The 23,716-nt window shown below is 44.2% G+C and overlaps 1 protein-coding gene across 3 annotated transcripts; it reads right to left on the bottom strand.

The window, feature by feature from the left end:
- Nucleotides 1-1,575: 1,575 nt before the first annotated feature.
- On the bottom strand, nt 1,576-22,784 carry kita (KIT proto-oncogene, receptor tyrosine kinase a). Of its 3 annotated transcripts, none has more exons than XM_070960985.1 (21): nt 22,443-22,784; nt 19,059-19,313; nt 16,979-17,263; nt 16,732-16,871; nt 16,215-16,407; nt 15,226-15,412; nt 14,449-14,564; nt 14,084-14,198; nt 12,241-12,425; nt 10,695-10,801; nt 10,432-10,558; nt 9,767-9,871; nt 9,343-9,453; nt 9,006-9,147; nt 8,747-8,841; nt 8,515-8,645; nt 8,076-8,198; nt 6,093-6,204; nt 5,901-6,000; nt 5,495-5,600; nt 1,576-4,138 (listed from the first exon to the last, which is right to left on the bottom strand). In XM_070960985.1, the coding sequence occupies exons 1-21, from the start codon at nt 22,495-22,497 to the stop codon at nt 3,956-3,958; spliced, it is 2,973 nt and encodes a 990-aa protein (XP_070817086.1). In that variant the 5' UTR covers nt 22,498-22,784; the 3' UTR covers nt 1,576-3,955. The 3 variants fall into 3 exon arrangements, with proteins under 3 accessions (XP_070817086.1, XP_070817087.1, XP_070817088.1); XM_070960986.1 differs by having other exon boundaries at nt 16,215-16,386; nt 22,443-22,762; XM_070960987.1 differs by lacking the exons at nt 1,576-4,138; nt 5,495-5,600 and having other exon boundaries at nt 5,897-6,000; nt 22,443-22,762.
- Between the last annotated feature and the right edge of the window lie 932 nt (nt 22,785-23,716).

Raw genomic sequence — 23,716 nt, 5'->3', positions numbered from 1 at the left:
AGTAATAAGATGGAGCTCAAGCATCACATGGTAAGGCATGAAGCATCACATGATGCTGAAGAAAAACATTTAACTACTAGAGGCCCTGGAGGTAAACTGCTAAATGAGTCTTTTCTCTAAAAAAAGAAAAAGCATGATTAGGACACTGCACGAAAACTGAAGGCAATTTTGTGTATTAGCTGCAATTTTCTTTAGAAATGACAGACACCCATAAAGCAGAGACAGTTGTGTTGATGTCCAGGGAAACGGCCTTCAATCTTTGCACTGCCACAGTGCAGCAGCCTCTGTTTCCTTTTACCTTAAGCTCAGAAACATACGGGAGGTGTTCCATATTAAACTGACGGATTTACCACAAACAGTGTCGGAAGGAGAGTGACATGCTTATCAAATTTACAACCACAGCAGGGAACCGCAGCTAGTTGAGCAACTGCACAGCAAAGAGGGTTACACACATGTTTTTGCTTATTTTTCTTTCTTTTTTTTTAAGTGATTTAACAGAGTAGAGACGAGTCTACCCTTGGTGCCAGAACATGTCCCAGTTTTGCATCTTTCTGAGAAACAAAGGAGAAGAGATGAATGTGAGGAGGTGAATGATGGCTTCACTGTGTGATCAAAAAAACAAACAAACTGCCGCATCCATATCAATAATGCTCTCGTACGGCTGCTTCGACAGGGAAAGCGCTGACAAGTTTTTGTGTTCGATGTGGTTTAATCAGCGGTCAAAAGCATCTTATTTTACACACAACCAACTGTTGCATGAGGACGAAAAGAACAGCTGTAAGTGAAAACAGCTGCTCCTTAGGAAAACAGCATGCAGTTGTTTGTCACAGCCATCCAGCTGATCCCGAAGGCAAAGCGATAAGCAGACCCGATCGATACATAAATGTATAATTGATTGCAATGTTGCAACAAGTAACCGTTTATATGTGTGGGCAGTTATGGCCTCATCTGTCTCAGCCTTTCCCTCTCTTTTTTTTTTCTTTTTCTTTTTGTTGTTTAAAACTTCCTCAAGTCTGACGAGCAAACATTTGGTTGCAGCCTTTCTTCTCAATGGTGGGATTTCCTGCTTGTCTCGTATCAGTCAGATCCCGAAACAATGGACTCTGCCCACGCTCCGAGCGCTGTCCTCCTCCTCGTGGCTTTCCCCGCACGACCAGATGTCCCTTTCTGGGCTGGAGCCAAGTGATTTAGAGGAGAGCGGGAAGGATGGCTAAAATAAATAAATAAATAAAATGAATCAGCTGGTGTGTCGCCGTTACTGTGCTTTGCTTTTTGCATTTGGCCAAACTGGGATCCAGTCAACCTCCAATTCGCAGCAAAGGGATCTGAATCACTTGTGGCAATCTGGACCAACCTGCTCTGAGCGCTCTCCCTCACTCTCTCTCTTTCACACACACTCACACACAGCTGGCTCTGCATTTGGGAAAGTATAATGACTGTCATATGTCAGCCATGAAAATATGTCTATGCGTTTCAAAGCATCATCTAAGAGATTTACAGTTAGCAGAGCTGCACAGGATAGCAGTGGGTTGAGCCCGGTGCGTTTCTGTGAAAAGGGACCAAAAAAGCCTCAGTGGGAACTCAGTGTACACAATTTTATTTACATTGAAACATGTATCAGCAACACATCAGATTTACACAGTAGCACTAAAGCCTCAGATTTAATAAATAGGTAGTAAAAAGCAGGGGAAACTCTTAGATGTAAGGGGAGCAACATCTCTGCAACATCTCCTTCCTGGTTGTAAAATCCAGTAGGATATTTTTTTATTGATATTGCCATGAAAATTGATGATCAGATATGACCATTAGGAGCCTGTTTAGCCGAGGCAGTCACCAAGCCACCGACGGGCATAACTGACTGAAATGACGAATTAGCCAAAATGAAAACATTAGCCAAAGTGAATCTCTTCTGTTTAAGTTACAATGGTGACCGAGACACAAGCAGCTTTTCCAGTTGAATCTACATTTGGAAATCTGTGCACATGTAAGAAAATACAGCATAATAAAATTCTGCATCGATGTACCACATCTTCATTTACATAAACATCTTTGAAAGCATGAACATTACTTTACAATATACGCACATTCATATTTACAAAAAGACAGAGCAGTAAGACTGTGGGGTTTTAGTAGCCTGAACGACTTGATGAATCTTTAGTAGTGGCACCTCTTGACAGTAATTCTTTTAATTCACACAGACATGCACACAAAGACGAGGAGACGTGCATGCTCACACAACCACGCACACACACACACGCACACATATATTCATACACACAAACAGGACACTTTCCTGGTGCTTTTCACAGCAACATCCACCTGTGGGAAGAGGGGAGTCGTAATGGTCTGGAGTGATACAGACTACTGGCTGAGAGGTGCTGAAAGTCCCACTTGTGATGGAGGAAACAGCTGGATACAAAGAAGAGAAGGACTGCAAGGAAACCAGCTACTGGTCGGAGAACAATGAGATGACCCACATGCTGAGACTGAGCTCTCTACCCAGTGTCGGCCCGTCGTTCGATCTTGAAGACCCTCCGTTTTCCAGGCTTGTCACCTCAGGGAACACCGCAGTGCACATAATGGCATTTCACAGGAACATCGCCCTGACTCCATCCATGATGCATACTGTACAAAAGCACGGGCGGAAGCACGCTAAGTGCCTGTCGGCCAAAACAGAAAGGTTCCCGTTTCCTGCTCCTTCACGGAGGGGACGAAGGTGAGAAGCGGAGAAAACACATCTCTGAAATGGCAGTACCTGTCTCAAGCTTGTAAACAAGGATCATACACCGGATGTGGCAGGAGAGCAACAAGATCCACCTGAACAGTTATTTACACCTTTACAAGAGAACTCTCCAGCAGTCCAGCTGTCAAAAAGTGAAACTATACACCTGCATTACATGCTTATGTAACAAAGCTCGGCCGAACGCTAAGAGTTACAGGCTTCTCAGAGTGTCTCCTTTGTCTGATGTTTAACTGTGACGCTTCCCATGTCATTGTTTAGCAATGACTAATATCATTACCTACAGATATGTACACATATACAGTCAACAAGCGCATAAATGAAAAGCTAGCGTACCGTGTCTACACCATATCTCTGAAGACAACTGTGTGTGTAACCATGGGCTGATCCATGTTATGTGCTAATGGATCCGATGTACAAAAAAAAAAAAAAAAAAAGCAGAAATGTACCTCCTAATCGACTTGAAGCACTTATGGACTCGAAGCATGGCCGACCATGCTGTCTAATAGCTTATATACCAGTGTCTTGATATTTCAATTTAAATTGGCCCCCGAAAAATACCTCCTTCATTAACACAGGTCTGAACAGGTGGAAATAATACTGACAATAAAAGAGTAAAAAGTAACAAAAGCTGCATTATGTGGTGTGTGTGACGGTGTGAAGTTCAAGTGCCTCGAGTGCATTTTTTTTTATGCCTCCGACAAATTGCAACAGCCAACCAAAAAAAAAAATGCTGCATAAATATCCGTGACAGAACAGCAACAAAGAATAACAAAACACCAAATGTAAAACGGAGTGCTAAAAAAAAACAAACAAAAACAGAACAACCTTTATGAAATGTGTAGGAAAAATGTAACTCAACAAAATAAAAGAAAGAAAAAATGACAGCAAAATAATGTACTTAATGACAGTTTTAGAGCAATGGTTTATGTCCCTCCACCCTCCCCAGTGCCTGAACAGTTCTTTGCTATGAGCAGGGGAGCATTAGTCCGACTGTCCTCCCTGTAATCAGCAGGCAATAATTGTGACACCAACAATTAAAGCCATTTGTTTTTTGTTGGTCATTCTGGTAATAGATGGCAATTACCATTCCTCTGCAACACGTTACAACAAATGTCGTTGGTACCAGGGCGGTGGGCGGGTGTAGTGGTTGGTTGGCTTGTGGCGGATCATTAAAGGCACTTTATGAGGCAGCTGGACAGGTTGAATGGGTCCTTACACCCGTTGGGCTCTGAGGGTTTGCCCCTCCAGGAAGACCTCATGCTGGACCAGTAAGGGCTGGGTCGGAGGGCTGTTGCTGCCGGCTGAGTTGAGATGGTGACAAGCATCTCTCTGAGCACCGGGCTCCTCCCTGGCTCTGGACGTCACAGGAAGCCTGGAGCTAAAGTTCAGATAAATCTGATAGAGAGAGAGAGGGGAGAGGCAGCACAGTTTGTGACGGCTGATATTTTATGTTGCTCCAGTTCTGCAATTTCAAATATCTGAGTGGGAATTTTTGCAACTTGGTGTTTTATTTGTGTCATCATGCAAATAAACTACAAGAAATAGTTTGACATTTTTTCTTACTGAGAGTTAGAGGAGCTCAGAGGACCACTGTCATATATCACCTTTAATTATGACGACGGAGCCGGGAGACAGTTATCTTAGCTTAGCATAAAGATTGGAATCAGATGGAAACAACTAGCATGTCTGTCCAAAGCAAAACAAGACTGAAAGCAGCTCTGGGAGGCTGTACTTTCAGCTGACAGCAAGCTAACAATATTAACATGCTGATGTTTTGTATAATGTTTATGCTGATCACCATTGTGAGTTTAGCATGTTTGGGGCTAAATGTAGCTATTATGCACAAAAGTCAACCTGCAGCGAAAAGTCACGGCGATCAATTTATAACAGTTGACATGTTTCAGTCTGAGAGTCACGCTAGAGTAGCAATGAAAAATAATTCTCCAACGGGCTCGTCTAAAGTTCACTCTAACACGTTCCATCTTGTCTGTTTAATCAATCGCCTACATAAACCAAAGCAAAAGAACACAAGTTGTGGTGCAGAAAAATCCAGCACATAATCCCCAGTAAAACCACAGCTTGTCATCTATTCAGTTCAAGTTTGCGTGGATTAAACAAACAAGATATAACATGGTAATTTACGACCTTTGGAGGCGAGCGAAGGCAGATGTTTTTTTAGTCTCCTGGCTGTAGCTTCAAATTTTTGTTTAACATGAGAGTAGTATCAATTTTGTTTCATCCTACTCCCACCAAGAAAGCACATGTGCAGTCACAAAATGTCCGCCTTTCCTTCTGAAGTTTATGCCGAACAGCCAGAGCTGTTGGATTTTAACAGGAAAGTCATCAAACTATGGGGGTGGGGGGGGTGGGGTGAGAGTTGGGAGTTCACCTGCACAAGAACTGTTTTCCCACGAGAAGTTATGTGGCAGTTTTACATGTTAGCTGTAAAAATTTCTATGAGAAAAACATAAAGAGACCAAGAATAAAGCGTGAAATATTCCTGGTGTCCAGTAGTCCTGGTTTAGCGGTTAGCATTAGCATACATTTTCTGCTTTTGTGCAGGCTATCAAATTGGGTTAAAGGTGTCACATGAACCTGTCACATCAGCTTTTCCCCTTTTAGCACCCTGGAGTTGCTTCTACTTCACAAAGTCGAAATCCCACTGAGCGGCTCTTGGATCATTGTTTTTAAGGAATGGATTTCTGAACCTTGTTTCGTGAACGTAAATGACATCAAAACGGTGCTACTTACATGCTTAGTTGCATCTGACAGCTGTTGTTCAATCCTTTCCACGACCTTCCTGAATGGGGGTCTGTTGAAGGGGTCAGGATCCCAACAGGACCTCATAATATGATACCTGCACAGCAGCGGATGAACACACAAACACTTCTATTTGTCTGCAGTTATCACATCCCCTTTCTTTTGTGTGTGCATGCTTTATTTTCTGTTCTCAGTTCCACCTAAAAGTTTTAACATATCAGTTTTAGCAACGCATGTTGAAAGCCAAATGCAACAATATGAGAGTGAGCTGCTATTAAAATTCCCCACATAGCATTCATCACGGTCTCACCGGCTATCCGTTCGCACCATCTCTCCTGCGATCCTTCACTTCAACACCTTTCTCACACACTCATATACAATTTCAGCGACAACTCACATTTCACTGGGTGCAAACTCCGGAGCATCCATTCTGTATCCCTCTTTAATCAACTTGTAGAACTTGGCGTCCACAGGCATTCCAGGATAAGGACTGTTTCCTACATTCAGAGGGGAGAGTCAGTTACATTTTGCACCTCTGAAAACACACAGATAGCCAGACAAACGCACACACAAGGACGGACAGACATACCCAGTGAGAAGATCTCCCAAAGCAAGATGCCGTAGGACCACACGTCACTCTCAAATGTGTACACGCACTCGAAGATGCTTTCTGGAGACATCCATTTGACTGGCAGACGAGCCTGAGGGAAGAGCACTCCCCGAGTTAATGGCAAGCTGAAGTGGTTCAAAAATTAACACCTTTCCCCGGTGATGCTTTTATTATGATCATTACTATCATTTACTGTGTTTGGGATCAAAGAAGCCTCTGACTGACAGAACAGACTGTGTCAAATGCCAGAGAGGCAATCATTATTCGCCCGAGGATCTAAGAACACACAGAACTCATTCCATCTGTGACCCCCAAACCCGACAGTTTAGGGAAAATGCATCATACACCTCAAAAGATTTGCAAATGGCAATTTACTAAATATATGCTTGCCACAAGCCACAACAACTGATTTAATGTGTAGTATGTTGTTTCTTGAGGGAAATGATTTAAATGAGGTATAATTGCAGTGAGCTGAGGCAGCACAGTAGAACTGAGGTCACTGCAGAAACGAAGAAAAAACTAAATAAGCTAAAAGGGATCTTAAACCAAATAAGGTTCAAGGTGATCTATACTATTCACACAAAAGTAAGTTTTCTTGCATATGGGTGCAACACTGGAGTTAAAACATAAGACCTCTGAATCCTAATGAAAGTGCAAGAGCATCACATGCCCACGAGGCGTTTTCTGCTTTTAGCTGCAGGGACGGAAAGCTTTCACACCTCTGGATTGGATTGCATCAGCTTTTCGGAAAATCTGTAGCGTGTGAAGTCCTGTGTAAATGCAACGCGAGGAAACATGTGTCCACTCAAAAGAACTCAACAATATAACCGAAGAGGGAGTCAAGAACAGCATCTAAACTGCAAAATCACTGCCAATAATGTCAGTTTCAGGAGGCCTCCGGTGATGAGCTATGACTTTTTTTAAATGTCTGAATAAAGTTTTGAGTGAGAGGAAAATATGGGATTATGCTAATCTAGTCTCACATTGCTGAAATAAAGTTTTGCTAATTCAAGGTATATTGTGTTATTTTGCTACAGTTGACAATGTTATTAACAACACTTCATTCAAGTGTCAAGGCAGTGCATGAGCCATAGGGCAGTCCTTATTCCATCCATTATCTATACCGCCTATCCCTTTCGGGGTTGCGGGGGGCTGGAGCCTATCCCAGTTACAATGGGCGAGAGGCGGGGTACACCCTGAACCGGTCGCCAGCCGATTGCAGGGCCACATGTAATGACAAACAAACATTCACACTCACACTCACACCTACGGACAATTTAGAGTCATCAATTAACCTAATGAGCATGTTTTTGGTCTGTGGGAGGAAGCCGGAGCACCCGGAGAGAACCCACGCATGCACGGGAAGAACATGCAAACTTCACACAGAAAGGCCCCGCCTGACCCGGGGATCGAACCGGCAACCTTCTTGCTGTGAGGCACGCGCACTACCTGCTGCGCCACCGTGCAGCCCCCAGTCCTTATTCATTTACTCTTTACTTTTCACATTAGCAAACATTTAGTGCCAAGTTAAGCTACATAAGGAAAAGCTGTGAGGCAAAATCTTCACTGCAAACATTTACGCTGAAAGTAGGCTAAGTTTGAACTTACAGACGGCTTGTCAAACCGAGGCTCAAGCAGACGTTAGCTAAATATTTTGAAGAACTATTATGTCAAAGACAACTGATTTGCTGTTTGGTCTTGAATGTGTGTTGCAAAACATTTAACATATTAGGGCTTATCTTACACGTACAGCTAAAATTGCTTTCTAGTGAATTAGAATAGACCCTAAGGGTCAGTTTGCATACAGCTTAGCTCTGCGGATGCATGCGGAGATGTGATGGACTAAATATTGCCACACCGACAAAATAATTTATTATTATGCAAACTGATTAGACAGTTCCCAACCGTGAAACCGAACGACAGTTGAATTAAGACAGTGTCATATCTTCGGTGCACACTCACATTGCCTTTGACTACATAGTTGGAGTCTGTGGTGATGTCTCGAGCCAGGCCAAAATCGCAGATCTTTGCCACTCTTCCTTGAGTCAGTAGGATATTTCTGGCAGCCAGGTCTCTGTGGATACACTGAAAAACAAATGCACCAAATGACCAACCAATAATATAACATTGGACGTGAATGAGTGCTTTTTCTGATGCAGTTTGGTCCTGAATGTCCACATTTGAATCTGTAACACTCAACCGCTGACACTGATACTTGAGCTCACTGGCTACGGTGTCTTGCCTCCACAACCAATGAATTTTTCAACAGCATGCTCCAACATGCGTTTTAGATCCTTTAACTAGCTGTGACAACATGATCCGTGGCATGTATTTGTCATTTGCAGAAGTTCACATCAGTTTCACCAAAAAAGCAAGTATGGTGGCCGTCGTTCATGCTCACATTTTTGGAGACTAAGAACTCCATGCCTTTGGCCACTTGATAGGAGAAGCTGAGAAGGTCTTCGGTGTCTAGAGACAGACCGTCCTCGTCAAACATCTCACTCTCGGCATCTGCTTCGACGTAGGAGCCACCTGAGAGGACAAACGGGACGGATGTTATTCTGCTTCTGAGTTTTACTGAATTTCTGGATATTTTAAGGCTGAGGATTTTGATGAATGGCTGGCTTGCTCGCCTTTGCGTAGTGAGCGCCTCTTCTCAGAGGATGAGCCGGGCGGCAGGTTGCCAGCAGCAGAAGGCCTCATGGTCATGTAGCCGTTCAAGCTGTCACTGTGAAGAGGAAAGGAGCAGTCTGGTCTCAGCTGAGCACAGCCACACATAGGCACGCTGCTGTCCAAATACCCTCCTCCTACGCACGTTCTGGATAGTAAATACTAGTACTCTCTTTTCTCTTACACACAATAAACCACTCTTAACACAAAAAAGACCCTGACCCAGCTGCGTCTCTTTGTGGCATGACGTTGCGGTAGTAGCAGTCTTCCTCGAGCTTATAGCAAATGAAGGATTCCCTCTTTCTGCGTAGAAAGTTAAGGAGGTCTCCGAAGCAGCAGTACTCTGTGATCACCAGCGTAGGGCCTGAAAACAAAAGACACATGGCTCATGATAATGATCTTTCCAAATGCATGCAGCTTTTGTTGAAAGCTGAGTATTTTGGTAAAATAAAGCACTCCAGTGACAGCAGCAAAGTTAATCTCCTTGAATTTTGTCAACAATCTCCGATGCTTCCAGTTCCACTCCACAGTCTCAGAATAATAATGCACGACAACACACCTCCAACGGTGCAGGCTCCCAGCAGGTTGACAATATTCATGTGGTTTCCCAAGTAACTGAGGACTTTCAGCTCTGACATCAGCGCCTCCTTCTCGGTGGAGTGAGCGCTTGCTGCGGGAAAAGAAATGTTGGAACATAATCAGCATGTGCATAAGGTTTAGCTCAAGCTGAACTATGATTCCATATTGTGATCTGGTATTTTCAGGATGAAAAAACAGTTTGCTGGACGGCAATCAAAATAAATAACTGCCTATCATATATGTTGATTTGCATCACTCCGCAAGTCAGCAAATGATAATATCCACGTAACAGCTGCCTGAACACCTGCAGGCAAATTATTGCTACTATGCACATTTGTCACCTTGCCAAAATAGCTGTGCTGTGCCCCTCCCACTTCATTTGCATGTGTGTTGACACTGCTTACATTTCAGCATTTTCACAGCCACCGTCATGACTGAATCGCCTTTGGAGAGTCCATATGCAGTGGCTTCCACCACTTTTCCAAATGCACCAGATCCCAGCGTCTTGCCTGAAGACAAGAGGACAGACATGAAACTGTTGTTCCCCATCATGTTTCCCTCCCACAAACTGGCCCCATGCCAGCGTTTCTTGGACAACAGCAGTCTTAGCCCCCGGGCTGTGTACGCAGTCACCAGGACACGCAGGATCCTGTTTGAGGAGGTTTGTTAAAAACAACACCCAGAACATGTCAACAATATTATGTTTGCTGTGAGGGAGTGGGGTTTCATTAATGAGCTGTGGAACTGGTTGGTCGGTCATGACCACACTCATGGCTGAAACCAAAGTGCTGTGTCCATAAACACAGAAAACAGAGTGTGTCAATCAGCATGAAGTAGCCTGAGGGTGGCAGTGGTGATGTCATGCTGACTGCACTGTTAGGCTTTATTACTGACCAAAAAAAATGCATTTATCTCCACATGTTCCTACGATGATTTGCAGATACGACATGAAAAGCAAGATGTAAACTTCAGCGTGTCAGAAGAACAAGAACTATTACAATGGAATCATGGAGGCCTAGATGCAGCACACACGGCAGATAATTATGACAAGGGCGTGTAGGCCGCTCACCAAAACGCAAGTTGTTTCGAGGAAACTCCCACTGGTGATCGTACGGCAGCTGGGTGGGGTCAATGTACACATAGTTGTTGCCATGGATGCCCTCAATAACCTTCCACTGTATCTGGTATTTGGGTTTCTGCCAGGAATGCAGGTGAAAAGACAGTAAAACATGAATTACAATTACCTCGTGGGGTTTCAACACACTCTACTCTTTTTCTTGACTTTTGGTAAAAGAGGGTGTGCCCTGCCTGAAACCAGCAGAGCTGTCTTACCTGCATGTACTTGTAGAACAGCATGATAAGGACGAGACAGAGGATGCCTGCTGCTGATACGGAGCCAATTAGCAGGGGGGTGAACAGATCATGGGGAACGGTTCTCTCTGCAGGGACACGGATATGATCATGTTAGACTCAAGAGCAGTGACAACAGAGTCAATCTTTCAATGGTTTGTCATGTTTACACTCTAAATGACATTGCAAAGGGGCATTAAGGTAAGCCAGAGAGGGCTAAGTCACAGTGAAGCCCACTTTGGTGAAATCACAGCAAACTAATCCAATTATACACGTCTACGTACCGTCGGGCTTTTTATTTTGTTTGCAAATGCTGCAGTTTGTTGCTTAAACTGCTTAAAATTTGTTTTGATTGCGTAGCGTTTTACTGCACTGCTGTTGCTTTTACAGCTGTGGCGGTGAGTAATTATATGTTCCTTTGTGTCTGTCTGTTTGTGATGCCTTATTGTTTTGCTCCTCTGTACAGTGGGGTGTAATAAGCTCTTTAGAGATAAGAAGCTTTCTCTCCACTTCAAATCTGAGAATGCAGAGTCTGCAGGAACTAATCCCCTGTAAACCTGTCAGTGGTTTCTAAAGCTCTGTGTGTTCTCTGCTGCAGCTCACTGACACCTCCAAGCCTCCCACAGCCCCAGAACGCCCAGCACCGCCAGGACTCCTACTGCGCTCCACACTCTCAGCGCCTCCGCCTGGTCTGCTGTTACTCTGTGAAGCGCAAAAATCCTGGGCACACGCTCCCAAAGGCCTGTCCTGCCAGGCCTCGTGCACTCTCCTCCCCCATAATGCTCGCCCACATACCCGCTGTAGCCACAGTTAGCCCCCATCTCCTGCATAAACTCGGGTCTCCAGACACGGCGGGGACGGCTTTGCTGTGCGTTCAGTTCCTGCGCTCACGCCACTTTGGGGACATTGCAGAGCAGATGGGCAGGCCGTTATAGCGGTGCGGATTTGGAGTCATAAAGTAAACAATGGACTAAAGCTAATTCCTATCTGTAAGCGACAACATCTTATCATGGCCAATCATGTCTGAGGTATCTCTCCTTGCTAATGTTTACCTAACAGATTACAGACGACCAAACTAGTAGTAAGACCACATTTATGGGTTAATCCTCACCAGAATCATGCTTGTAGTAAATATTTGGATTTGAGGATTATGTTCCATGTGGGGTTTATGGAAGGGCAGAGCTGCTAAAATAACTTTGTTTTTCAGTCCCTGGTGCAGGGAGTCACAGACTTTTAAACTCTTTTGTTAAGTTTTAATGAAGCCAGTCTTAGCTGGACAAACGTTTGCCATCCCAAAAGGGAAGATTTTCATGTCTGTTTGTCCTCTCTTGTACGGTTGACTGTTGCGACTAATTCTAATCTGAAGGTGAGGACTTGCAGGGGATTACATCAATTCAGCAACAAAACATGGGACTGACAGGCGCCCCCTTCAATATCACGTGGCCCCTATTTAGCTGTGTGCGGACTTACCTACAAACTGCATCCTGCTTTACTTACGTGAGCATGCACACATGTGATATCAACTCACCGCTGATAGAAAACAGCGTGTAGGCCTGCTCGCCCTCCACCGTAGCCACACATTCCAGAGTATTGAACCGTCCCCGGCTGATGTTCACGCGACTCTCCACCTCCGTCTTCCCAAACATGGGGCTGAGCAGTGTGACGGTGATGACATTTTGCTCCTCCTGGGTGGCGTTCACCTGTTGGGAGCACCTGAAGGCAGAAGATTACGCACCATTGAAAAGGGCTGACAGTTTCACAGAGCTATTCATCAATTGTCCCTCGTCAGGAACACCCACGCATCTCTCCCCTGGAAGACACACATTCCTTTCCTGTGTGCTGAAAACACTTGTGTGAGTGTGAATACCGTAACTATACACAACATGCAGGGCCACAGATGTGTGTCCTCATATTTCAGCAAATTGCCAGCAATTAGTTTCACAAGATGCTACAAAAACAGAGGGGGATTCTTTCTGTGGCTGTGAAATGAAGGTGAAATGTTAACCAACAGCCCTGGGCTCCATATTTCGCTGCATTGCACCATAAAGAGCAGCTGTTATCTAGATGCTCTCTGATCAAAGGCTCACTCAGGTCACATTACTTTCTGTCTCGGTACATACATTCGCGTGCCTGCATGTAATGCGCATTAAGTAGATTTAATTATACTTAAAGTTTGGATAATCACTTATGATTCATTGCCTGTGCTGCTTGGGATTGGTGTCACTATAGCAACAAGGTGCTCCTCCTTCCACACACTTTACGTTTGACACGAGATGAGCCGCATCCAGTCGTATCCAGGCAGATGTCCCGGGCCCCTGCCAATCACAAGTCAATCCGCTGCAATCCCCTGTCACATGGGAGTTATCTTATCGCTGTCAACCAATCACAAGTCAGCCCCTTCAAATCCCACAATCCGTCATTCCACCGTCATCACTGTTCCTGACTCTATCCAGCGTGTCTTTAATGTGACCTTTAAGACCCTCGAGACGCACTTCGTATGAGGCCTGTAAGAGTTTGAATGTGAAGCTACAAATAAAGCACAGATCTTAAATGGTGGATGGATGCCTTGCAGTGAATGGGTGGCGCTGTGCGTGCGTGGAGGAAAATCCAAGATAAAACGGCAAAAAATATGCCGAATTGTGAGAAAGGTCTTCAGATCAATACAGTTTCCACAACCTACATGATCACCAACGGAGTACTACAGAAACAGACCCTGACAGACGTGCGTCACCGCCATTGCGAAAGTCATGATATTTGCTAGCAAACTGGAAGAAGAACTTCCTTGAACTGGCTTGCTTTGGAGCATTTTATTCATGAAATAACAGATGACAGAGCTGCTTTTTATTGTGGCTTGGCAGTTCTTCTTTTGTTTTGCCTTGACGGATAACAAGTCTGCTCAATGTCAGTTTCCAATCCCCGTAATTACTTTGGGCCGCAGTTCTTAAGTTCAGCTATTACACAATGCCAGCATGTCCAGCCTTTGCTAATTCTTTTTTCTTTAAATTTCATATATGAAGGGAAACTTTTACCAATGAGGAAAGCAGAAACGTTTTCTCATTGGACTACAGAACCACATGTACTGTATGTTTGAGTTTCAAATCTCCCATATTTCTTAATAATATTAAATATTCATTTCTCAACAAAAATCAGTCAAAAAGAGGACATTTTTTCTGAAAAGTTTAACACTCAAAAAGTCATCGGGAGTGTGTTGATTGGTGCGGGGATGTGTGATGTCACATTTCCCAGCCAAACGCAACAAAACAACCAAAATTCTGCTGACTTTGGAGGAACTTTGGGTCATGTGACACCCAAAAAGTGCTAACAAAAAGCCGGTTGAGAAAAAAGCTTTTCGGGGCCTGTAAAAAGCTCACCTGGCATAGGGCTGTTCGCAGTAGTACCAGGTGATCCGAGGGGCAGGGAACCCCTCCGCCACACAGCGTACCTGTCCATCCACTGGGCCCTCATGAGAGACAATCTCAGGTTTACCTAACAAACACAAGCTAATGTCAGAATATGTCAGGAGAGAGAAAAATGACAAGCAGGAGAGAGGTTTTTTTTAGTGATACAGGGTGAGGTGAGGTGGAGAGCAAGACCTCATTTGACACAAAGAGAAAGGTCAATGAAGCCTTTTCCATTATGTCCCATACCGACGGTTAATGGAAGCTGGAGTATAGCATTTCATTGTGTGGCTTAAGGGTACAAAAAACCTTTAAAACAAATTCATGACCCCACTTACTGATCACAAAGATGGTGAACGTGTGGTTTACTGACGCGTCACCGTTGGAGGCTTGAAAGGTGTAAACTCCACCCTCTGACATTTTCAGCCGCACCAGCCTCAGCTCGCTGCTGTGCCTAAACATGAGGAAATTTCAGGAGGAAATTGGCATTTTTTAAGAAAAACTGAAAATATTTTCCATCCATGCTTTAGATATTTGCATTTAATATCATCATCAGTCTTTCGTTTGTCTTTTATTCACATCTGTTCATGGACATGCAAAGCATTTCCAGTCATTCTCGAGGCTACGCAAGGCAACGTGTTTTTCCCACCGCTGATAAGGATTTATTGATTTTGAATATAGTTTGAAGAGGCTGCGTTCCCTCCTTTACCATTTGCTTAAGGGAGTCCAACAGAGGCTTAAAGGTCACTGTGCCCATATTAAAAACAAACACCGTGAACCGTGAGCTCAAAGGAATTACGATGAACATGGAGCCTGTGATAATATTATATAATGTTTCAATCTGCAGCACAGAGGTAGTACTGCACATATTTCATGCTTTCTTTTCCTTGCGAAAGCCATTTATATTCTGACGGTTCCTGTTTCACTATAAGCCCCTGAGCATTTTTAGAATTTCAGCTGAAGGTCTCGGGGAGCTGTGACAAGTACAGCTGTTGCATCAGCACCTCCACTGACCTGCGGTCAGACCAAAGGTGTTAAATTCCACCGAACGATGCAACAAACATTTTCATCCATGTGGTAAAACTGGGGCGCTTGAAGCAAGTGTGTTGTCTCACCTGTACTCGTGGCTGTGTGTGGTGATGACATGGTCGGTTGTGTTCCTCAGCTCCTGGCCCATGAAGCTCCAGGAGAAGGTGTGCGGCTTCGGGTAAGCCTCCATGTCAACATTTAGGGGCAAACTCTCGCCTGAACGCACCTGGATGGTTCTGTTGTTTGTGGGTGTTAAGTTGATGAATCCTTTTTCTAAAAAATAAGGAAGTGAGACATTGTTAGAGGCTTTGCAGAAGTAAAATGAAGTTTATATTTGTTGGAGTCAAAAAGATTTAAGTGGTGTTAATCCGGACACTTACAGGCACACTCATAGTCAAAAGTGATGGGGCAAAACATGGTAAATCACTACACATACAGTATATAGAGGAAAAGTTTAACATTTTGAGAAATAAACTTTTTGACATCCTGACAGAGAATAAGACGAGAAGATCGATACCTCTCTCAATATCACTGCTGTTAAACATGAGGCACAGGTAGCAGTTGCTTAGCTTAGCTTAGCTTAGCTTAACATAAAGACAGAAAACTGCAGGGAACAGCTAGCTGGATGACTTTATTAAACAAACAAGATATAACACGTTAATTAGTCAGCTGTAGAGGTGCTGGTAGCTTGATTTTATTAGCTTTGTACAGAGCCAAGCCAGCTGTTTACCCATTTCTAAACATTATGCTAAGCTAAGTTAACTAAATGCTGCTTTAGCCACATTTTCATTGCACAAACACAAGAGTGAGATATATCTTCAAATCTAACTCTCTGCAAGAACGTGAATAAGTGTATTTCCTAAAATGTCAAACTGTTCCTTTGAGTTTAAGCTTTTATGAAAATACGGTGATTTAAAGCTGCTCTTTGTAATTTTGTGAGGAGAGAAACCGGACATCAGGGAATTCAAAGCAAAAGTGACTGACTCCTCATTGGCTGGTTCAATTTTGACATGTTTCACCTTATTGAGTTGCAAACTGCGGTTTTAACGAACAGCAAATCTCTTTACGAACTCACCATAAACATCGAGCCACACTGACTGTGAGCTGACCCCTTTCTCATTCTCCGCTTCACACTGGTACCTCCCGGCGTCTTCGGGTCGGACCGCCGCGATATGCAACGTGGCGCTGCGCACGTGGGTGAAGTGCTCCGTGAGAATACGTGAAGCACTGTCAACCTTTGCTGGTTGCTGTGGATACCAGACGGCACCCTGTCAACGCCCAGAGATCTCTAGAGATTAACCCCGTCTGTGTGTCTATCCTCGGCAAGCACACAAATACTGACACAGACGCACAGCTACCTGCATGCACACACACACACACACACACCGCGGCTCACACATGTAAGCACACGCTAGTCCACACTATGCACACACCTGCGGCTTAGACAGCATGAACTTTGACCCCTTTCGCTCTCTTTCTTAAGAGCAGATAACCACTGATACAAGCCAACATGTAGATACTCCGCGTGCAGTATTTTCTAAATGAATCTGCCACCAACAGCACACAGCAAAGAAAAGGCAGAAGGGTCTCACCGAGCCAGGCGGGGCGACCCACTTTAGCTTGATTTCCCCGTTGACGTTACTGGTGTTGCAGGTGAGAGAGAGACTTTCATCCCGGATAAGAATCAGTCTTTTGGGTGCCTGCATCTCAATCACAGGAGGAGCGACAGGGACTGAAAGGAAATCACAACAAACATGACTGAATTTTCAACCTGTGTGTGTGTCAGGGAGCTTTACAGTGCACACACACACACACACACATGCATTTTCATCATCTTACCTGGTCTGACCGTCAGGTAGTAGTCATGCGATCTGACGTATTGTTCTCTGAGTCTTCCTGTGCACACATAGCAGCCTTCGTAGGCCTTTTGTGTGTTGTGGATGATGATGCCTTGCTCCGGGCTTGCAGAAAACTGGAGACCAGAGGCCAGAGCTTCACTGGAACATGTTTCCAGGCGCAGGTTGTCCAGACCTGGATCAGTTGCCAGGCAGGGGATGGAGGCAGCGTCTCCCTCACGACTGAGAATGTTGAAAACCATTGATTTTCGGAAAGGATTGTCAGGATCTGCCAAGAAAAACGCAATTGCGCATCAAAGCCAGAGTCAGAGCTGCAAGCGGGGCTGCATGCTGAGTTTTTGAAGCTTTACTTTGAGACAGCCATGATATAACCACTCTACACGTTTCACCATATTTTCCCTCCACGATTTAGTGTTTTTGACTTCTTGCTGCATGTTTACTATGAATTGCTTGCTTCTTTGTAACCGTTGGTTGTTGGTTTATCAAGATCAAAAGCTGGTGGCATCAATTCTCCAGTCGGTTGCCATTAAACCAGTTCAGGCTAAGAGGGCACAACCAGGTGACGCAATTTGCATCAAACACTTTTGATAGATTCCGCTCGAAACCCGAAGCTACTTGTACCTAAACCTTTGATCTGTTTTGCATTTCCACGGCAGGTGGTACTCGAATGCAGGCCGTGTTGTTATAGGGGCTTCTGGGATAACCCCCTTCACTCTTCCAGCAGCGTGGAGACAACATGCAAGATTTTTCTCGTTCTTGGGAAGCTGCGCTATTTATTCACTGACACACTGTAACCTATACCGCCAGATTGACAACATGCTGCCAACATTTTCCTCACTGCTCATTACAAACACAAATTAAACACTGAGCTGCGTTACAAGACAAGAACACGGTGGAGGATATCGAGCGTTACGTGTTCTTTCTTGGATGTGGTTGATTATTAAAACAAAGAGACGAGGACTTGTTTGAGCTTCAGGCAGCAAAGCACACAATGGGTTTTCCTGAGTAACAGTGGATGTAAACATACTTTGTGTTTGTTTACAAGAAAATTCCACAGCGCTCGCTTCATGTGGAACTGCATGTGATGATTTGTCCACGGGGCCTGTTTCCATCGCATCTTCTTTTCAGCAATACTCCAACGTTTCTGCTACGGCCAAGCAAAAAAACTGCTGTTGCAATGTTATATACAATATAAATTTTTGCCATTTCCTGTTTTTATTAAGCGCAAAGTGAAGATTTGCATAAAAACAGGTGGATGAAAATGCACTTAACTGCGCTGTAAGAAGTCAAACCACACGAGTTTGTTTTGCTTCACTGTAATCAGATACACCAGTTGCTCTTCTCTTGTATTTCTGATATGACTGCTTATTGAACCGCACTTGCTGTTACCATGGTAACGATGGGTGTTGCCAAATCAACCAAAATTGAAATCTTTTGGATCTTTCAGTTTTTGTTTTTTTTTTTCAAATTGGTAGAACTAACAGGCACAAAGACCGACCTGCCAAACCGATGATTCGGCTGTGGCTGTGCTATCCAGCTTTGGTTATCTAAACCAATATCTACCCTGCAGGGACACAGTTGTAAAAGCTTGAATTGTCCAATAATAGCAAGCAAAGCACAAGTTTATCAGCAGAATGAGTATTTTTATACATCTGAGCCTCTCATTTAAAAAGTACTTAGCGCTTGTTGCCTCAAATGTAGATGTGTGGATGGTGATCAACTCATGATATACGCCTGCAGAGATGGCGCTGGGCCAAGGGGATGTGGAGTCACGCAGAGGAGAAAATACAGTAGAAGTCAGTCATACACTCAATAAATAGCTCCAGTATCTACTGTACCTGTCCTGGGCAAAGTTACAAACACCTTTTTCTGCAAGCACACCCACGCACAGTGCTCCCTGTCACTGCAACAATAAAAGGCAAAACATTTCCTCTGCTGTACCCTGCAGTCCGCTCGCTCTAGATTTCACTTCTGTTTCTGCTGCCTCTTGCTCACAAACATCACACAATCTCAGACACGTATATATAAACTAAATGCAGACACTGAGAGTCGCATCCATGCACCTTTCACGTAGACGTAGATGGAGGCTTTCTCCTGGGAGCTCTCCTCCAGGCAGATGTAGCGGCCCATGTGAACGGGCTGAGCCCTGGGGATGTGCAGCATTGACATCCCATCGACCCTCTTCTCTCCTCGCACCTTTGGCCGCTCCTCCCGCTGCCACTGCATCGCCTTCACGCCCTGACAACGCAGCTCAAAGGGTGCGTTGAGGGAGATGACAATGTGGGGGCCGGTGGGGGTGATAGTGGGCTTGGTGTTGGCTGTGATGGGATAGAGAGAGAAATTGGCTGCCTATCAAACATAGCAAAGTCATAATAAACCATTTTGTGTTTTCTAAATGCTGCAGGGTAGTCCTGCTTTTACCGCACTTTGGAAGAAACCATCATGCGTGACCATGACCACATTGCTGATATTTACATTCACTTATAGGATTAGTGCTTTCAAACAGTGCGATTCAAAGTTTTGACAGTTCGAAGATCTTTTAAAGTCTCAGTATTTTGGGGGGGGATAAATCCAAGTTTTTTTTATGACCTCAAAGTTGACTTATGAGACAGGACTAAAATGTTGCAGGTATTTTCTCACCACTGTGAAGTCAAGATGTGTCAACACAACCCCACAAGATTCCTGTGAATTACAACAGCTTAAAGATACAATCTATGGTCCCAAAGTAAACAACAGGATTGAACAGGATCTTCAGAAACACTGGATTTGCACTGGCTCCCTTTTCCAAATTGATTGAAAGGACTATTGATGGAAAGATTAACCCTTGACAATACCTACATTTAAGTAAGAATGTTATCTTAAAGTAATAGTTCCTGACCTTTAAGGCTTGACCCCTGATAACAAAGCAAAATCTACTTCTGAATGCAGTTTACAGCATGGGTTAGCCTCAGTGTGCCCACTGACCGAGAGAAGTTCAACAAGGGTTCATTTTCATGCTCTGATTTCTGAATTTGAAGATGGTTTAGAGACATGCAGTATTTTACGAGTAAAAAGAAAGAAAGAAAGAAAGAAAGAAAGAAAGAAAGAAAGAAAGAAAGAAAGAAAGAAAGAAAGAGCTTGAATAGTCTTATGACCCCTCTGATTTATCTATGGACCTCCTTCAGGGTTCAAATTCCCATTCTGAGAACCACTGTGTAAAAGGTTTGCCTACATCAGTAATGTTTGTATTTTCTATCTAAGGCTCCATTATTAGTGATGCGCATGACTACACCTGTGCACTGGGTTGTTTGTGAAAGGACAGACTGAGCCTTTAAATTCTGACTAACATCATAATGCCGGCAAAGAGGCTTGGTGTGACAGCAGGGATTGAAACATCACCCTCTTGTAATGGAAATCTGCATTAGTCCAGGAAAACAAATGATATCACACAAAAGTAAACATGAAATCCCTTCTGTAACATGTTCCAGTCATGGTATAAAATCAAACATAGCATGAGCTGGATGGGACTGTACTGAGGAGCGGATGCTTTCTAAAGAGGGCGGTGACCCACAGATTTAATCTGCTGCAGTAACAGAAAACAGGTGGAGAAACGGAGTGAGTGACACGTTTGGTTCCCTGAAAACCCACCGAAGTGCACCACGCACTCAGCCTCTCCTTGTTCTACTGAAGCCAGCTCTGACTTCTGTTACAAGACTGTGGCTGCAGCTTCGTCTGGTGACACTGCAGCAGTAGCTTGGCTCACAGAGATGCTCCCTCCAACCCTCAATGCCTCATTTGATACAATAAACAAACACATTTCACATATGGGCTCAACTGCTCTCCCATTCTCACAGTCTGCACTGCGAGGGCACAGCAAGGGAAGGGTGTGGTGGCATGACAGACTCATCTGAAACGCTTAAATTCGTTGAATCACTGAACAGCAAACAGCAATGTATCATTATGCAAAGATGTGTCTATTTAAAGACTGCTAATAACGCTGTTGGTCCTCTGTGTCTGCAGAGTCTGTGCGTAAATATTTGGCTACCAACTGAAATTCAACGTAAAGAGCTGGTTTTCAACATGGCAGGGGGGAGATAAAACGAAGAGTATTTCTCCATGTGAAGTATTATTTAATAGATTTAATGCCATATTTATTTATATGTTCAATCACACCGCACGAGAAAACAAGGCGAAAGTTAGGTTTGCAGCCTGCGTGAACGGGCTTAAGGCAAACTTCATGGCGTGCCTTGTTGCATCACATGACAGACAAGCCTGTGCACACTGCCTGGATATGTGGCAGTCATTCAAATTCTCTGATGCTATCAACATGGCGTGAAGACAAACTGCCTCCCATGAGCGCTCTCTAGTCATACCATCACCATCAAGCCGTAGATCGGATGGAAACGGGCAGAAAACAGTTCACCTGGTGTCGCTCTGAGCCGCGTGCGGTTCGCTGACGCACGGCGGAGCGCAAAGTTGAACAGCAACACTTGTGTCGGCAAAGATGGTTTGTGTGTGTGTGTTGCTTTCCAATAATGCTTTCCATAAGTGCGCGAGCTATCTCTGGGGAAATGCCAACATCTGATTCCTGACAAGATTTTAAAAAGTTGACTTTGAGACGAAAACAGACATAAAAACCGCTCCAATCAAATAAAATACCAAGCCCAAGAATTTATGTAAAAACCAGTAAACATGCAGTTAGGTGTTTATGGACCTTGACCTCTGAAGTCTTTAAAAATCAAGTTAAGTCATTATAGTTGCAATGTGTTTTCAAGCACAACAAGCAAACCACACTGTCGGGTAAATGTTGTAAATTGCCCAGTTTACAGTCACACATGCGACAATATTTATCCAACGCCTGAGACATCACGTAGGCTAAGGATGCGGAGCAGTTCTGGGTATACAAACAGATCGTTTGCATGCTTCCAAGGAATCAGGACTTGCCAATTTATTTCCATAATGACGGTTACGTGCGGCTCAGCGGGGTGGAAAACCGCATGTGGCCTTCATCGCGCATAATACGACCAAAAAGTCTCTTATTCGCATCGCACGCATGCCTAGAATTCCGCATCCTCCTCTGCCGTCACTGTTTGGTTACTTATTTGTTAACGGCGCCCCGTTCTCTGAATAAAACATTCATTATTGAAGCAGCGCATCCAGATCATCAGCCAAAGTATCCGGTTTCCTCATCAGGTTTCAGTGACTTCAGGTTGTCTTGTCCGCAGCCTTGCGCTCTCGTTGCACCACTTCCCAGAACAAAGAAAAGTGTGGAGAAATGCATCAAAACGGCGACGCGGAGCAAGTGGAGCGACTCAGTTCACCAAAATATGGTTTATCTTTATTTTACCGGGCTTAAAGAAAGTGAATACCTGCGATCACTAAAAGATATCCAACCCCTCTCTTGTTCCAAAGTGAACAGCAACAAGTTGCCTGTGCGTAAACTGGCGCATCAAGTGCAAATGTCTTACCTGGATCGAAGGTTAACTGTAAAAAGACAGACAGCAGTATCCAGTGGTATTCCATAGTTATTATTCCATGGGTCTAGCTGTGAAGGTGAGCCAGTGCCTTCGTGGTTAAGGTAGCTCTACTCTACTCGCCAAGCGCGTCGGAGTTGAGGGAAGTTGACTGCGGGCTCTGATAGAGGCGCACTTACAAGTCTTTAAAGGCACAGATGCTCAGTAGGCTTCAGCACGCAACAGCAGCAGCCGTCGCCAATCTGCAAACATGCTGTTCTCCTGGAGCGCGCCAGAGGGGACGGTGCGGGCCGACCAGGTACCTCTGACTGACTGATTGTGGCGTCAGCAGCATGTTTGTAGGAGCCAGTAGTGGAGCCTATGAACTCACACGTTACACACAGAGGGAGGTGTTTGGGATCTTCTTGCTTCCCGACAAGAAAACCGAGCGCAGAGACAGATCAAGGCAAACATCCAGCGCAGGTTTTACGTATCTTTTTCATCTGTTCCCACGACAGCGCGAAATCGCTTCATCAAGCGTACACGTTCCTGCTGGAGGCGACTGAATCCACATCAAAAAGCAATAACAACACACATTGACACTGAAAACACACCCATTTACCTCGAAGGAAATGTTACAGCGAAGTGTCTTTGGAATTTTTATAAAGAATTTTATCTGTTTATTTACTGATTGATCCATGAATTGATAGGAGAAAACCACATACCACATTTTGTCCTCCTCCTCCTCCTCCTCCTGATACACATGATATTTGTTTCTCTCACAGGCCTCCAGAGTTGGCCCTGTTTCCACTGGCTGTCAAGCATGGTGACTGCTTTCTCATGATGCGTAGCGTTCACAGCAATGAGCAACTGCCTCTTATATTGAAAGCAGCTGCTTTTTTAATCTCCTATATAGGCCTACAAGCTTGGAAGTAATTCCTGTAATTGCTCATAATGGATCTCATCCCCTGCTGTAATCACATCAAACACTGGTACCCAGTTGTAGGAGAAACTGGACTTGCATTTGTAACATTTTGTTTCTATAAATCTAAAATATTACATTTTTCTTTTCCAGAGTTATGCATCAAGCAACAACCTCTGGAGCTGAAAAACGAAGTTCACACCAAGTGCCAGAAACTGCAGTTCCTCAAATGGCCACTTGAGGCAGGCTCCAAAAGCAAGTCAATCCCCATAGACCCCCATATTAAAATGGCCAACAATGTTTACAGCCTGGTACAAAAAATGCTTTTGCTCTCTGTAGCTAATTTCCTGTTCATGACGACTGTATG

Source organism: Chaetodon trifascialis, chromosome 4 (assembly GCF_039877785.1).
Source record: "Chaetodon trifascialis isolate fChaTrf1 chromosome 4, fChaTrf1.hap1, whole genome shotgun sequence".
NCBI classification, from domain to species: domain Eukaryota; kingdom Metazoa; phylum Chordata; class Actinopteri; order Chaetodontiformes; family Chaetodontidae; genus Chaetodon; species Chaetodon trifascialis.
Note: the sequence above shows the minus strand (reverse complement) of the source record. Positions and strands in the feature narration are given on the sequence as shown.

Excerpts from the sequence above, each read along its gene's own strand:
- kita (XM_070960985.1), bottom strand. The coding sequence starts at position 22,497 with ATGGAATACCACTGGATACTGCTGTCTGTCTTTTTACAGTTAACCTTC. Across the intron at positions 9,148-9,342 it reads GGGAGCCTGCACCGTTGGAG|GCCCTACGCTGGTGATCACA; the intron begins GTGTGTTGTCGT and ends TTTTGTTTTCAG. Across the intron at positions 6,001-6,092 it reads TTGGGAGATCTTCTCACTGG|GAAACAGTCCTTATCCTGGA; the intron begins GTATGTCTGTCC and ends CTCTGAATGTAG.